Below are 16,065 nucleotides of genomic sequence, written 5' to 3' on the forward strand. Positions count from 1 at the left end.
TCAAAATTGTTCTTGAAGAAATACTTTTTTTTTTTAGACAGAAATCAAATAAAACCTGATGGCTGGAGTATGAACACAATGAATTGAAAGAAGTCATGCTGAAAACGGCACACTGAAGAAAACAAGACAATGCATTTTCAAACACATTTTAGATGTGCTGAACCAATTGACCAAGTTCATTAGGCTAGGAAAATAAATAACAGAAAAAGGCACTGCTACAATAATATTCATGACTTAAATCTCAAGAAAAGTTCTTTAATATGACAGCCAGCTGCCTCTAAGTCATAAAATCAAAAAGATCACGAGTGACATTTCCTTGGGCATTCACAGAAAGAAAAATATGAATTTTTGACATATTATTTACGGGAGACACGGGTCTTAGCAACACGTCCGGCTGCAGCACCCTTTCTTGCCGCTCGAACAAGGCCTTTAAACTGCCCTGCTTGCTTTAGTTTTTTCCTGTAAAATTTACAATTGCAATTGTTAAAAAAAATATAAAGTAGATATGCAGGATTAAAAAGTAGATTCTTTACTATACAAATGTTAGTAGAACAACATACATACCTTTTGTTTAATAGAGCTCTATTTAGAGGAACATATGCATAAGGATCTGGAGCACCCTTCTTCTTCACATCACCCTTTGCCTTCTTTGAGCGGTATTCCGAGCCAAATGCATTGGATGCAGAAGACTTTCCGGTTGCTGCTGTCTTACCACTTGCTCCACTCTTTACACTCATAGCTGTGCTTGTAGGCCTATGGATACCAGATCCACCAGCTAGAACACAATAACATTATTGAGAGAGAGAGACGAGAAATTGACAACTGTCCCCTTTAATCCACTGCAGTGAACTTACCTTGGTATTTAGCACTAGGACCTGCAGTAGTTGTGCTGCGAGCATCTGTATTAGCACTTAGTTTTCTTTTGCGTCCTTTCACCGTAGGACCACTCCTTGAGCTCATTGCATCACCGTCATTATCTTGATCATTATCATCATCTAAAAGATACAAAAATGTTACAATGTAAATTGATAAAAAGAGAACCTTGAGTCAATTTAAGATAGAAACAACAGCTAGAATAATTACCTGATTCAGAATCAGAGACGGTAGGGATTCGTTTACTACCCTTTATTTTCCTTTTACCTTCCTCATCACTGCTGTCATTATCATTGTCAGCAATGATAAGCCGACCATCAGGCGCAGTTTTAAAGCCACGATTTTTATCTTTCTTTGAAGACTTTTCAAAAGCCATTCCATTAGCAGTACTAGTGCTTGGTTTGGAGGCTAAATAAAGAGAAATTGTATTAGATATAAAATTTGCTTCCTGTGGTGATGCAACAAAGCAATACTTGAGTCCTACTCTATAGGACTCTAAACACTGTCAAATTAAACTAATGTAATAATGAACACTCACCACTAATTTTACTAGCAGCCATTGTATCAGCCAGATCCATAATATCTCCTGGTTCTTCTTTGATCCAAGTTTGTGACTTTTTCTTTGCTCCCTTGGAGGTAGATTCTTTTTTCTCAAGATCTAATTCATCATCACTTTCAGCGAGAATTTCTTCAATGCTGCGAATTGAAGTTAGGGTAAAGTTAGTTCTATAGGAAACAAATATAATAGAGCTGACACATTAAATAAAGAGAAACCTCTAAGCTTTACCTCTTGGCACGAGCTTTGACTGAAAATTCTTCATCATCACTGTCTTCAACTGCCAATTTGTTCTTAAGACGTTCCTCCCGCACCCTCTGCTTTCTAGCATGAAGTTTCCTAAGATTACGCACACGCTTCAACATGATTTCATCATCTCCAGGCACTTGTCTCTCAATAGCATCACAGCCATATTTACGCATCATTCTATCTAGCATATGCTGAGTTTCTCTCCGAAAATGTCTCTTACAATCATCAGTCATTGTAACAAAAGCTTTCATCTAAATGAAGAAAAAAACATACAATGAGCAAATGAAACCAGATGATAAAAAAAGATGGCATAAAAATATTAAACTTACAATAGCAGGGACATATGGTCCAACGGTAGTTGCAGGAAAAGAGTAAACAAATTGTTTCAAGTAACTAATAGCAGATCCAGCAACCTCACGGGTTGGTGAAGTGGCTAACAAACAAACATTTTCTAGTAAAAGCTGCAGAAGATCATCAGGGAATTGAGCTGAAAAATTTAAAGATATATCAGTGTTGAAAAGGAAGCAACCACTAGAAAGATAGTTAGAGGAACTCTATGAAATTTACATTTAAAGTGATGAGTAACATCAGCAAGCGCTAGGAGTGTTGCACTTGTCATTTGAGGAGAGCCAGCAAGACCTGCTAAGATGAGTGCTAAGAAATCTTTAATAACTGTGTGATCTCGTTCAGACATGTCTTCCTCATCATCATCATTATCTAGTTTTTCTTCTTTCCATCTAAACATGGCCAATCCAAGCTCATGAAGAAGTGCAAAAGCAGACTGCCTGCAACGTTCATTGATGTCTTTTACACATAAAACAGCTTCAGGAACAATCTCCTTTAAAATGTTAGCTTTCTTGGCTGGAAGTCGACGAACTAGGTGTATCAGACAGCGTAGTCGTGCCTACAAAGTAAAATGAAACAGGCCATTTAATAATGAGATTGTAACAAGACCAAACCACCAGCAACAAACAAACTCACCCCACGACTGGTGGTGGCAGATGATGACAGTGACTTAAGTAACAGCTTCTGCACATCTTGAAGATGTTCATTTTGGAATGCAATGCAAATATCTGACGGAGATGAGCAAAGCACTTCCAACAGCCTGAAGAAAAAGGAATAAAATAAAAACAGATTAGATTAGATTACCCCTCATACATAAGGTGTAAGACCTACATTTAAAAAATATACTACACCTGTATGATTTCTTCTGGTAACGATTGTTTTTGGTTTCTGCAATGCCTTCTTTGATAAGATTGTACAATATAGCAATATTATCTGGACCTTGGTAGGGAACAAGAACTCTGAGAAGATCCATAACAGATTCTCTGATGAATTTATCAACCTCTTCTCCCTTCAACTTTTGGAAAGCTCTTTCAAATAGATCATTTTGAAGAGTGGAATCTGCTATGGACAAGTAAACCTAAACAAAAGTGTGAGAGTAAATTTTTGTTTTACTACAAGCATGTCACAGGGCAAACTTTATATTCACCTGAATGTAGAACCCCCCACCCCTCCCCGAAAATTTGTCTCTGAAGTAGGGGCAGAGGGAGTGTCCCCAAGTGCCTTACAATCACATAAATATGGTATGTTTATTAGTTACCTTGATAGTTTCATAAGCAGCTAGACGATGACCCTCCTCTTCAGAACCATTTGCTTTGGTTGTATAAAGATTAAAGAGAATGGGCACGTAGTTTTTAGCAAATCGAGCTAATTCCTTTAAATCTTCTTCCTTTTTGGGTGATGGTTCTGACTCTTGAGTGCAAATAATGAGTTTACGAAGAGCACTCATCACTGACAGACGTAAATCTTTACGGTCACTAATGACAGTACCCAAAACTTTGGCAATATTCTGGAAAAAATTAAAAACAACAAAGTTGCATAAAAACAAAATGGGGATATCAATTAAATAAAAACAGTAGGAGGAAAAGAAAACTTACTTTGAAGGAGTCCTTGATGTCTGTGGGATGATTGCAAAAGCTAGGCAGCAAGGACCATGTTTGAGCTTGGAAAAGCTCATAAATCACTGATTCTGCCTTTCTTCCTTGAGAAGAAAGTTCTTTACTTTTCCTCCTGCAAAGAAAATTTGATGAAAAATTTGTTTCAGGGAGACCTAATCAAAGAAAATTAAGGAACCATTCTCACCAGCTGATTGTTGCTAAAGGTAAAAAGTATTCTATGAAAAACCCAAGTTCGGTGTTGCGAATAGATTCTCTCAAGATAGGTAAGAGCCAGCTGCGTTTGATTTGATTATTCACTTCAGCTCCCGTAACCTGTGAGAGCAGAAAAAGTAGTAATATAAGAAAATAAGAAGTTTCTGATTAATGTAAGCTTCAATCATGCTAACAACAAACCTGCAGAGGAATAGCTTTTAGAACAGCTTTAGGTCCCATAGCTGTAACTGCCTTCCCCAATGCATGATCAACTTCATGCACACAGGCAAATTGGTATGAATCTTGCAATTCACCCAAAGCTGTAAGGCAGGGAAGGATGATATTTTCACATGTTGCACCACAGTGCTAGAACCAGAAAAAGAAGCTGTGAGGATTTTAAAAAGAACACCAAAAGTTACACAATGATAGAAGAGCAAATTCAATACCTCAAAAAATGATCCCAGTAGGTAAATGACATGTTTCCAGGCGCTGTGGTACTGGTATTTCAGGCCCTCCTGAAGGACATTAAAAACCTTGGATAAAGTGGCGGTATGGCGCTCAACGACATCAGGAGCAGCTGCCAGTTTGAGACAGTCACTTATGACGGCTGAAAGTGTATGTGTTGTGTTACTGAGAACATCAGCCTTGTCAGATAGCCACATCTGAGACACCGTTGTGAATAGTCGAGGTAAATGCCCACAACACATTGGCAAATCTTGCCTATTTGATGGAAGAAAAGTTGAAGTCAGACTCAGATCTTGCTAATTTCAAAAGAATAATGGTAACATTGTCACTTACAGCGCCAAATTTATGTGAGCTTCCTGCATTACAGCCAACCAAGCCAGGGTTGGCTGAGCATCAGAGACTGGTGGCTGATAATCGTACAATGCTGAAATGAGCTGTGCATTCAGAGAAGATGGCAAAATAGTGGCAGATGGTCGTGCAGCAAACAGTGAATGTAATGCTTGCATTCCACATGAGTTCACCAAGACATTGTTCAGGGTCATGACTTTCAAAACTGTTTCACAAAGTGTCTGGAAAGTATTTAAAATCAATAAGTTAGACAATATTAAGAAACCATTGTTGAGAAAGAAAAAAAAATCTGCTCATCATATCCAATCAATTACCTTTAGATTTTGCTTAGGGAAAGTTGCAATTGTTTCTTTGACTAGGTAGAGTGTGTGAAGCAAAGTTGTTTGAGATGCTACTGAACCAACAGAATTTTCAAGAGATCGGACACAAAACTTTGCAACATGTGGTGCTGCAGGGTGACCTTCTCCTTTAGCAGAATCACAGAGGGACTTCAGAATTGCACATACTGCATGCTGTGCAGCTTTGCGGATCTGTAAAGAATCACAATACCGTAATTACTGACAGTGTAACTGGAAACAAAAACATAAAAGGGAAATTGGACTTAAAATGTTCATACCTTTGGTTTGGAGTGAGTAGTGAAGGCTAATATAGAATCAAGTACTTGAACAGTTGAGGAGTTCTTCCACACAGCTGCTTCCTGACTACGCATTAGTACACTGAGGCACCCCAAAACCTAGAGAGAGGGACTGTTCATGTAAAACTGAATAAAATAAAACTCTAAAGGAAAGAAAAATACTCACTGATCGCATTATAACTTGGTTTTCTGAATCAGCAAAGCGCTCTAAGAGGTCCATGAATGTTTTGGATGCTTCAGAGAATTTTTTTCGGAGGACACTTTGGGGCACACTTTTGATGCCCATTCCCAGCAATGTTAAAACAGCACCTAATGAATCCTCAGATTCAGTAACCCCGAGAGTAGTCATCTACAGATAAAGATTTAGTAAGAAGGCATACAAACTAATAAAATAATTTTTTGAAAATAGATAGTGATTTGTCGTACCAGGGCTGCAAAATACTCTGTTGAAGTTTCTGTACCACCATTGCTTTTAATAACTTCCGTGATTGCAGCAAGAACAGCAAGCATCTCCTTGTGCAATGCTGAATTAGCTGTGAAACGTTTCAGGAAACTGAAAAGGGAAATCCAATTTGTTAGATACATTCAACAGGTAAAACAGAAAGTAAATATAAGAAAAGGAGTCCTTACTTGGAAAATGAAACATTCGAACATGAGCTCCAGTCACTGGCAAACGTTTGGAAAGTCTTAAAAGACTTTCCTGCCACTGAGCCTCCGACTTCACTCTCTTCCTCATCCACTTCAATTTCCTCTGGTTTTGTTCCCATGAACGCATCATGTTTGCGTAGAGCATCGGATGTAAGTTTGCTATCATTTACTGAAAAATGATAAAAACCAACAACAATATGTTATATGTTATCAGATGCCGTTTTATTGTAAGTTACAACAGTGGACGATGAGGAATATTGTTTGTAGTCAGTTTTCTACTTCAAAAAACCTGTTTTGACATCTTGATACTCCGTTTGTCTTGAACTTCAATAACATTTCCTATAACTCAGTCCACGTTAGATGGTAAGGTTAGGAATACGGCTCACCTAAGTTCTCTTGGAAAAATCGGGATCTAGCGGCATCTCGAAACTTCTTAGTTTCTGGATTTGAGCTCGAACTATGACCTTTCTGCCATCTTTTCCCCTTTCCTTTAACTCTTGGTCTAAATTTTGCCATTTTCTCACGATTATTGAACACAAATAAGCCAAGACCAGAACATGTGCAGATCGGTGTCGGCTATTGTTTTTGTTTTTGTTGTTGTTGTTTTGTTTCTTTTTCTTTTTGTTTTTCCGGTGTGGTGTCGTGTATAGAAGGCCGTGGGCGGGAACTTCAAACGAAGGAGGAGAAAAGCCACGACAAAAGAAACAATAACATACTTTATTCTATCAGATTTTATTTTTTTCGGGAGGGTGGTGAAAATTTAGAATGAACCCAATCATTTTGAATGTTGCAAGGTTAAACAGACGCAAATTCAGCTACAGGAATTTAAGCTATATTTTCATCTAATAATTTAGTAAACACAAAATTATTTTTGAGGCATCATTTTTACGAACAGTTCAAAGGATAGAGTCCTTTTATAAATAATTTTCATGCTCAACGAGTTGTCAGGACCCTAGTATGTAAGAAATCCAATCCACGGGCACAGCACCACACACACATCGTATTTTTGTCCTTAACAGATGGGGGAGCACCTCTTATTGTTAGTTCTGACACATTGATATGACTTGGAAGACTGATAATTTTGACAAAACAAGAAAGGATACTTCTAAAACTAAAACTAATTATTTCTTTTAATTTACTGCAAAAAAAATAAAAATTAAGAGGTGAATTTTGTGCTTTAGTTAAGCGTTTGTGTCATCCCATACAGTTCAGACCATATTCTGCTTTCTGCTTTTTCCTGCACGTCGACATACCTTCGGACATCAACTTCTGTTATTTGCGTCACTTTCTCTCAGAGGGACAGTCAGAGATGGCACATATGTTTGTCTCTAGGTCAAATTAGAGGGAAAAGGGGGAAAGGTGCTAGATTTTCTCTACTTTTCACTCAGATTTGGGGAAACACAATAACAAACAGCTGGACTGGTGGGGAGTCACCCAGCTCCGGGAACTTGCGCGCTTCCCCTCTCGGGTGCTCTCGGGGCACTCGCCGCCACGGACTAGACGCGCAGCCCGAGAGAGGGCCGCTGAGGCCACGCGTTGTAGCAGCCACCGCCTGTGGCGCCTCGCGACTACCCCAGTCGCGCGAGGATGGGCATCTCGGTGGCGTCCTCGATGTCGTTCCTGAGCGGCTGCAGCCGGAAGCTGAGCCGCTGCGCCTCCTGGCGGGGGCGCGAGGTGACCACGACGTGGTGGGTCTGAGGCTCGTACCGCTCGCTGGAGGCCGTCACGCGGTACTCCCCGGGCGTCAGCAGGCGCCAGTAGTCGCCGTTGTGAACTGCGGTAGAGAAACAGAGACAGAGGTCACCACAAGTCCCAGACGGGCGTAGCGGCGGCCGCGCGGAGAGCGGGCTGAAGCAGACCTGAGGTCACGTCGTGGCTGATCTCCGACTCCACGCCGCCGGTGACGTTGGTGACGCGGATCAGGGCGTTGGCGATGGGCCGGAGCGTCTGGGCGTCCCTCACGTCGCCCTTGATGCCGATGTGCGCCTGCCACAGGTAGTTGACGAGCGCGTCCCGGTTGCGCAGCCACTCGCGCTCCAGGTCGCCGCTGGGAGGGTACTTGTCGCAGCCCAGCTCGAGAGTGATCTCAAAGTCGTTGGAGGACAGGTAGTTGAAGTCCTGCATGCCGCCCTCCACGCTGTACCAGGCGGCGCCGTTGGTTATGCCGCCCTGCTTGCCGAAGTTGTAGTCGTTCTCGGTGCACGGCTGGCGCTCCGGGTCCGCCATCTCGGGGTGCACGGACGCGTAGCTCTGGGCCAGGTGCCTGCGCAGGGGAGGAGTCGGGGATTCGGTCGGGGAGTCTCACACATCACAGCTGGTGGCGCAGTCGGGCGCGGCACCGCGCCACTCACCTGAAGGTATCGTCGTCGGGGCTCCGGCTGTACTCGGAGGTGGCGCCGGACCGCGTCTCGTCGTAAGGGAAGTTGGCCACCAGGTCGCCGCCGTGGAGGTTGGCGGACAGGACGAAGGGGACTTGCATGATGAGCCTCATCACCGCCTTTATCTCCGGCTCCAGCTAAAAAGAACGCAGCTTGAATTTGGCCTGCCTTGCAATTATGCGACACTCTCCGACACGGACGTTACGTACCGGCGCCTCGAGCCGGTCCACCTGCGCCAGGAGGTGGTTGTTGTGCGCCACGTGCTCGTCCTCGTTGCTGAACATGATGCGGTCCAGGTCGGGGAAGTTGCGGTTCAGGTCCACGTCGTGCGCGTTGTTGCGGCCGATGAGGAAGTTCTTGCCGCCCTGCAGCAGCAGAGGGAGTGCGTGAGCGCGAGCGTGAGCGCCCGCAGAGCGGAGCATAGGCAGGCCGGGAGCGCCGCCGAGACGGGCGGGGTGCCTACCCCCACCTCGGCAGGCGCTCGCCCGCCCACCCTGAGGAGAGCCACCTGCCACTTACCGACTCGGTGGCCATCTGCCAGCCGTCGGGGTTCATGGAGGGCAGCAGGTGGATGCGGGTGTGGTTCACCAGGCGCCGGATGTCCGGGTCGCCGGCGATGTAGCGCTCGCACAGGTGGTGCGCCAGCTTGAGCAGCAGCTCGCGCCCCAGCACCTCGTTGCCGTGCATGTTGGCGATGTACTTGACGTTGGGCACGTCTGGAAGCAGTGGAAACACACACACGTCAGAACACGCGTGGGTAAAGCATTCAGGAATCGGAACCCAGTCGGCGTGCGAGCGAGTCGGGGAGTGTGTCTGTGTGCGTGAGAGAGAGAGAGAGATGGAGAATGTGGAGGAGGGAGAGGGGCATAGTGATCGGGAGAGTGTTGAACTCCGGCGCACTGCTACTCACGCGGCTGCCACTTGTGCGGGCTGGCGCTGAACTCGACCATGTAGAGGGGGATGCCCCTGACGCTGGTCTCGCTCAGCGTGTACAGGCGGGTGATGTCGGGGCAGCGGCGGTGCACGGCGCGCAGCACGTCCGGCAGCTCCGTGTTGTCGTGGTGCTTGAAGTCAAAGTCCATGGGCTCGTCCGGGTCCACGGCAGCCTGGTCGACGGCGGCCCGGCGGCGCATCGCGTGCGGGGGCAGCTCGGCGGCGAGGGCCGCGGACACCGCGAGCGCGGCCAGCGCGGCCAGGGCGAGCGGCATGCCCCGGTGCAACCTGCGGGCGCGGGCGGGCAGAAAATAACGAGTTATTATAGTGAGCGTCTATCCCCCGGGCGGCCCCGGGCCACACAGGTGTGCGGGGACGGCACAGCGGAGCGGGCCGCCGACTAACTTGATCCTGATTAAACGTCGGCCAGGAATAGCGAGAAAATCGACTCGAGCAAACAACAATATGGGCGCGCGGGCTGCGATCCGGTATGTTGTTGTTGTTGCTGCTGCTGTTCCCGCGGGCGGCGAGGCTTATCGACTAAGGCGCCCGAGGGGTTAGATGACGCTCGGGCGGCGCCAAGCGTGATGTGATCACGATACTAGAACCTCCCCAGCAACCCCTGCCCGGTGCCCGGCCCGGCCCCGCAGCCAGCTGGGCGGCGCTCCACGACTCGCTGACGTCACAACGGAGACGCGCGGCGCGGGGCGGCCACTGCCCGCCAGGACGCGGCCTGCCCAGCCCGCGGGACACGGCGCAGCCCTGCCCTGCCCTGTGCGTACCCGGACCGGACCCTGACATTTCAATGATAAGCCCGAGGGAGGGGCCGGGTCGCCCGAGGACGGCGACAGACACAGACACCCTAGTACTGGACGAGCTAGGCGTCCCCCCAAACACGGCGCCAAGGTCATAGCACGGAGCGGGAAGAGAGGACGCCCCGCGGCCGAGCCCCGCGTCCCGGACTGTCCGTATGTCGCGCGAGCGCGGCCAGCAGGACGGCCCCGTGTCGCCGGGCGAACCAGGGCCGTGTTGGGATAGCGCGCGGGCCAGGCCGCGGCAGCGCGGGCCTCGCGCTGCAGGGCGGGATCCGCGTAACGTACACCACGGCGCGTCTCTGCGACCCGCACGGCGTCCCTCGGGGCGTGGTCGGGGAGGTGCCGTGGACGACAGGTAGTCGGGGCTCACCAGCTCATGATGCTCCCGGATCCCGCGGGCGGCGGGGACGGCGCCATCCTGGATCGTCTGCCTGCGTCGAGTGCCTGGTCGTGCCTGCTGTGCGGGCGGCTCGGCCTGCTCGGCCCTGGCTGTCTCACCTCCATCGATCCGCCGCCCACCCGGGTCCGTCCTGCGCCTGCGCCGCGCCACCCCCTGCCGCCCCCCGCCCGGGTCCGCTAGGGTCCGCGACCGACAGATGTTTTTGTCGACGCGGCGCGGCGCGTTTGAGCGCGTGGCGGCGCTGCCCCCGGCTCTGCCGCCCCGGCGCCGGCACCACTAGCCGCCCAGCATGACGTCAGTTGGTTTTTACCTTGAGCCGGGCTCCGGACAGAAGCGTCCCCTCATCCCCATGCCATTCTTGTCCTCGGGCAAGATCGGCACGTACGGCCCGCCCCCGCAGCGAACATAGAACTGCCGGGCTGACCGACCACGACGCAAGAAACCTGTTGCTAAGCGAGTAAGTGGCAGCACGAAATCACGTTAGGTCTCGTGTACGCACGGGTCCCCGGCGGGGGCGAGGCGCCCAGCAGCTGCGCGCCGTGCGGGACAGGCAACCCATTCGTCGCACCCCGAGCAAGCGAACCGTTTCGTTAATTATTCAGTTCGAGGTGCACATCGCTTACGACTCGTCGAGCAGCGGCTCGGCACCCGCGTATAGTGAGGGAGAGAGGGAAGAGAGCAAAAAAATATACTCGTTGATTGCAACACGTATGGTCAACGTCCCGGGCCGGCGGCGGCGGCGGGGAAGGCCCCACCCGGGCCGGGCCCCCTCTCCCTCCCGGCGCACTCGGAGCAGTGCCTCGCGCTGGCTCCCGACCCGCGCGCCAAAGTCAGCTGACTCCCGAGCGCCGGAAAATGATGTGCGTTGGGTAATAATAAATCAGAGCCCCGCCCAGCCAGCGCCACGCGGAAGGACTGTCCCGTTTACAGAATAATTACCTGCGTCCCGTACCGCCGCACCCTGTGTGCAAGTGACGGAAATTGTCGTGTTGTTGTGTCGTCAACGGCAAACAAACAAACAAACAAACAAACAAACAAACAAACAAACAAACAAACAAACCAACCAACCAACCAACCAACCAACCAACCAACCAACCAACCAAACAAACAAACAAACAAACAAACAAACAAACAAACAAACAAACAAACTTGATTGAGAGGCCCCGTACTTCGTTTTGGTTATACTGTACCGCAATTCCAGCGTATATACGGGTTGCCTACTCGCTCGGCGCTGGAGGGTGCCACGCTGGGTGACGGCGTAGGCAAGCTCGTCCGCACGTCTGAATTGCGGTAGTGTAACCCTCCCCTACGGTCTTTGCGGCACTCTGTATCACGATATTTGGGACTTGGTATTAGGACCTTTCTCCGTAACGTCGCCAAATTTCTATCGACAGAGTGAGGCCCGGAACAAGTCGCCTTCTGCCCCTGTGTGTTGCGCACGTTGAGATTTGTACAGACCACACGTGCTACGACAAACACGGCGTTGTGCTGTCTTTGTGTGCAGAGGCCGCCCACCCGAGCCCCGACCAAGCCGTTTTGACGTCTGGTACTGGTATAAGGGGCCACCGGGTGGAGAAAAAATAGGGAAGGGGAGCGGCGAATCGCACCCTGGTCCAGTCAAGTATAGTGAAAACAATCTGGAAATAAATCTCGTCAGCGCCCAGTTAGGAAAAGCACGGTTTCACAATCTATTTACTTTGCGGTAAAAGTAATTAGATGTCACTCAGTAATCGACATAAAAATCACAAAAGTAAAGGGTAGCCCATAAAAGTAGAGGGGTCAAGCATTCGTGTGTAACGGTATAACCCCCAGCGTAGTGTGAGAGTGACTGTGTCCCGGACGATCAGGCCACCAGGCCACCGGGCCACCGGGCCCCAGCGGTCCAAACGGAACGACCGGCAGAGTTACGTAAAGTCGGATTCGAGGACGAACTGCCTGACCCGTCTTCGTTATGAGAAAAGGCCTTCGTGGTACGGCCTCCAGGGGGCTTTCGGGGCCCCAGGGCCTCTCCAGGGTCGGCTCAGCGCGCTCAGGGTCGTTCATCAACCTCGAGTCATGGAAACGTACGAGGATGGGAGTGTGGGAGTGGGGAGTGGGAGAAATGCGGGGCATCGGCTCCATTGGCTAGGGGAGGTAGGCGTAGGCAGATCAAAACAATCTTCCTTTCAACAAAAAGTAATAAAAAGGAATCGAAAACTATGGCTGTCTGCGGATGGAAACAATTACATTTATTGAAAATAATGACGGTCCAGTGTCGTCCGCGTAGGAGAGGCAGAGCTTAGGCAGCATATGGTCCTCCCGAGGGGTTCATCACTCATGATAATGGTGTACACTTCCCCTGATAATGTGTTGATAATGTCTGATAATGGAGATAATGCCTGATAATGGATGAAAATGCCTGAAAATGGACGATAATGGATGATAATGCCCGATAATGCTAAAAATGGGATGCCTGATAATGGATAGGAATGCCTGAAAATAGGCGATAATGGATGATAATGGATGTTAATGCCTGATAATGCTGAAAATGGGAATAATGCCTGATAATGGACAAAAATGCTTCATAATGGACGATAATGAAATGGAAATGCATGATAGTGCCAAAATGGATGATAATGCCCGATAATGCGCGAAAGTGGGGATAGTGATAATGGGGTGTACACTTTTTACCGAAGTGGTGAACCCCTCGGGTCCTCCCGTGGGGCCTACCAGCAGAGGGAAAAGGGGGGGGGGGTGTGACAAGGTCCCCATCAGGGAGGCTTCCCGCCGCCCCGGGGCGCCGTCAATTGGGAGCCTAATAATCTCGGTCCGCGAGGCTCGGGAGCCGATCCAACGCGTCAGCTGTGGCGGAGGCACCGGAGGATAACGGCCACTAAAACCGGGGCGTAAAGTCACCGTGGTCACGGGGCAGGGAGGGCGTGAGGACGCTGGGTGGGCATTGAGGAGGGGCTCGCGCTCCCTTCGCTCGCGGTCGTTTCCCATTCGCCTTTTGTTCCGGCCGCTGGCCGTTCCGGCCAAGTCTGTTTATTATTTCAGGAATCGCGCGGCGCCGGCCCAGGCTCTTGTGACTGCACCTTACAGATCTTGAGACCGGGTCCGGGTGGGCGGTTACGGCTTCTCATCCACGCGGTGCAGTAACCTTTCATCAAACACAAATATTCGGGTGCTAATGAAGCAGCCGGCTTTGGACTCGAATTGTTAAGGTGGGTCCTGATGACCAAATGACATTCAGGTCCCGTATTAGTTAACGGGCTAAATGTTTTGCACCCGTACGAAACAAAAAATGCTTTTAGCAGAGAGAGCTACACCTCCCGGGTTAGTGCGGTTTGCTGACATAACTTTTCTCCCACCTGCTAAAAAAGTTAGCTAGAACTCGATCTTACTTTTTATTTTAATTATTAGTTTTTTCTTGGGCAAGAGTGGCGAGCGCGTAACAGTGCAACACACGACACAAGAATCAATCCGGAGATTAATATGCCCAGTCAGGACTTATTCCCGCCAACAACAACAAACCCGGCGCGGGCCGCAGGGCGCAGGGGGGGCCACCGAGGGGCCGGGGGGTCCGCCCGCCCGCCTCGGAGCGGGGCGGGGCGGGGCGGAGCATAGGCACGGCTGACTGTGTTCTCTTGCAGCAGCCATGACATAATCGGCGGAGTGCTCCGGGAGGGCCGGGCCCGGGGCGAGGCGGGAGAGGGCCGGCTGGTAGGTGCCGGGGCGGGGGCTCAAGTCTCGCTCTCCCGGTCCAGTCCTGTCCAGGGTTCGGCCAGGTGCAGAGCAGAGGGTCCTCGTCGTCGACGACCTCCGCACCCTCGCGCGCCGGCGGTGACGACGACGACGTCCGTCTTCTCCCTAGCCGGGTCGGGCACCAGCGATCTTCATCGAAACACACACTGCAGGATGCGCCGGTAGCGCGCGCGGACACCAACTAGACCTGCAAAGTCTCCCTGCAAGGCCACCCCCTCAGGTAAACGACGGTGGCGGGGAAGTCCCGTGCACGAACAGGCTTGGCCCAAGCACAAGAGGGGATACACAAGTTGGGGATATTTTGTTGCTACGTCAGTACATCGTTCGGTCGTTCTTCCTTTCGTACCAAAATATGGATTTGAAAACGACATCGAAAACATTTCAAAACGAGGTTGCAGTCGTCGTCATCTCTCGGTGACGTTACGTTGTCGTTTCGACATCTCGCAAAGATATCGTTCAAAATGTCATTTCACACTGGGTTTTTGGCGTGCTGTCAGGTGATAGGGGGGGGGGGAGAGACTATGGTTGCGTTACGACCACTCTCTACAGCAGCGGGGTACTCATCATAAACTGGAAGAAAACCTCTATGATTGACTGATTGGCATTTCGACGTTCATGAATGTATGGCAGACAATGGCGCGGCGCGCCTGTCTAGAACGAGCGGCGGCTCGCCCGGCTGGCCGCGGGTTGCAACACGGCGGCTGCCATACTCCACACATCGCGCCGTGCTACCTCGGCTACCTCCTACAGCCCCCCCCCCCCCTCCACCGCAGCAGGTGCTTCCTGGCCTCTCATCACTTGCACACAGCAGCCTGATCGTGTTTTGGCGTGCGTTGCCCTCCCGCTGCGCACCGCGTTTCGCAAGTTTCTAGCTGTTTGTTTGTTATTTAAGTGCAAAGTGCAGCTCGGCTGTACTACATGCACTCAGAGAGGCGGCGGCGCACCTGGGCAGCAGCGGGGCGCTGAAGCTGTCTTGCGCCACGCGAAAGCCGCTGCAGGCTGCAGGCCAGGGCAAACGGCCGCCGGGCCTGGACTCCATGGGCTTCCATTGGCCTAGCTGTGCCGGTAGCTGGAGGCGGCGGCCGCGCTGCGCCTACGCGCTGCTCTGGTCCAACTATTGACACACTGGCGGCGAGGCTGGGCCGCGGCCAGCCGCGGGACGGCGCTGGAGGACCGAAAGGAGTCCAGGAAGCCATCCAGCCGCACGCCGCCGGGTCGGGGCACTCGGTCAACCCGCAACCCGCGCCTGTAGCAGGTGGCTGACGAACCCCGCGCACTTCTGTAGTTATACTTTACCGCACGCAGGAGTGGTAGTGGGTTTACTTATCACCCATCACTATGGCGCCTTGCGGACCGAGCGAGTAGGCGACTCACCCGCACCTACAGGAATGCGGTGCAGCACAACCACACACCCAGAAAAGCGTGTGCTTGAAAGTCTCAAGTACATTTTTGTGCTCAATTCAAGCCCTATTTAGCCTTGAAACAAGAACGTGCGTATCACTCAAGCGCGAAGCGAGGGGGCACTAACTCCGAAATTTCGTGCAATGTGAATACACTCTAATAGTGAATATCACTGAATAATCACTGAATGTCGCCTGAATACTGAAGGTATTAATTTCCTCGTGCACCGTGAATGCTAGAAGTTACTGCCCCCTCGGAGCTAAGGGGAGCGATTTGAGAAAAAATGTGGGTTGATTTGAGCCCAAATACTCGATCTCGAGCACGATTGGGGTTGAGACTATCAAGTACGTTGCACTCGATTCAAGTATATTGCACACATGATACGAGAACACGCTTTTCTGGGTGCAGGGGTGCGCGGGGTCCATGAGGCACCTGGTAACCAGCGCGCGAAGGAGGGGGTTGGGGTGG

General features: G+C 50.3%; 3 protein-coding genes across 3 annotated transcripts in view; 1 reads left to right on the top strand and 2 right to left on the bottom strand.

Annotated features, from left to right (window-relative positions):
• Nucleotides 1-234: 234 nt before the first annotated feature.
• Nucleotides 235-6,514, bottom strand: LOC113217968 (RRP12-like protein). Its single transcript, XM_026438080.2, has 22 exons — nt 6,313-6,514; nt 5,909-6,095; nt 5,705-5,831; nt 5,445-5,627; nt 5,261-5,377; nt 4,959-5,174; nt 4,630-4,865; nt 4,278-4,551; nt 4,033-4,197; nt 3,824-3,951; nt 3,619-3,751; nt 3,282-3,530; nt 2,875-3,101; nt 2,660-2,783; nt 2,246-2,582; nt 2,008-2,165; nt 1,661-1,929; nt 1,412-1,569; nt 1,084-1,281; nt 855-995; nt 565-775; nt 235-459 (listed from the first exon to the last, which is right to left on the bottom strand). The coding sequence occupies exons 1-22, from the start codon at nt 6,440-6,442 to the stop codon at nt 357-359; spliced, it is 4,071 nt and encodes a 1,356-aa protein (XP_026293865.1). The 5' UTR covers nt 6,443-6,514; the 3' UTR covers nt 235-356.
• Nucleotides 6,515-6,627: 113 nt separating this feature from the next.
• Nucleotides 6,628-10,582, bottom strand: LOC113217969 (carboxypeptidase E-like). Its single transcript, XM_026438081.2, has 7 exons — nt 10,423-10,582; nt 9,215-9,525; nt 8,824-9,020; nt 8,514-8,669; nt 8,278-8,441; nt 7,786-8,189; nt 6,628-7,700 (listed from the first exon to the last, which is right to left on the bottom strand). The coding sequence occupies exons 1-7, from the start codon at nt 10,554-10,556 to the stop codon at nt 7,495-7,497; spliced, it is 1,572 nt and encodes a 523-aa protein (XP_026293866.2). The 5' UTR covers nt 10,557-10,582; the 3' UTR covers nt 6,628-7,494.
• Nucleotides 10,583-14,178: 3,596 nt separating this feature from the next.
• Nucleotides 14,179-16,065, top strand: part of LOC113217998 (nose resistant to fluoxetine protein 6-like) — a 22,365-nt gene continuing 20,478 nt past the window's right edge. Inside the window, exon 1 of the mRNA XM_026438118.2 lies at nt 14,179-14,416. The gene's annotated coding sequence lies outside the window, so the exon portion shown is untranslated. The remainder of the gene's footprint in view (nt 14,417-16,065) is intronic.

This window comes from Frankliniella occidentalis, unplaced genomic scaffold, assembly GCF_000697945.3.
Source record: "Frankliniella occidentalis isolate FOCC.00 unplaced genomic scaffold, Focc_3.1 Scaffold32, whole genome shotgun sequence".
Classification (NCBI taxonomy): Eukaryota; Metazoa; Arthropoda; class Insecta; order Thysanoptera; family Thripidae; genus Frankliniella; species Frankliniella occidentalis.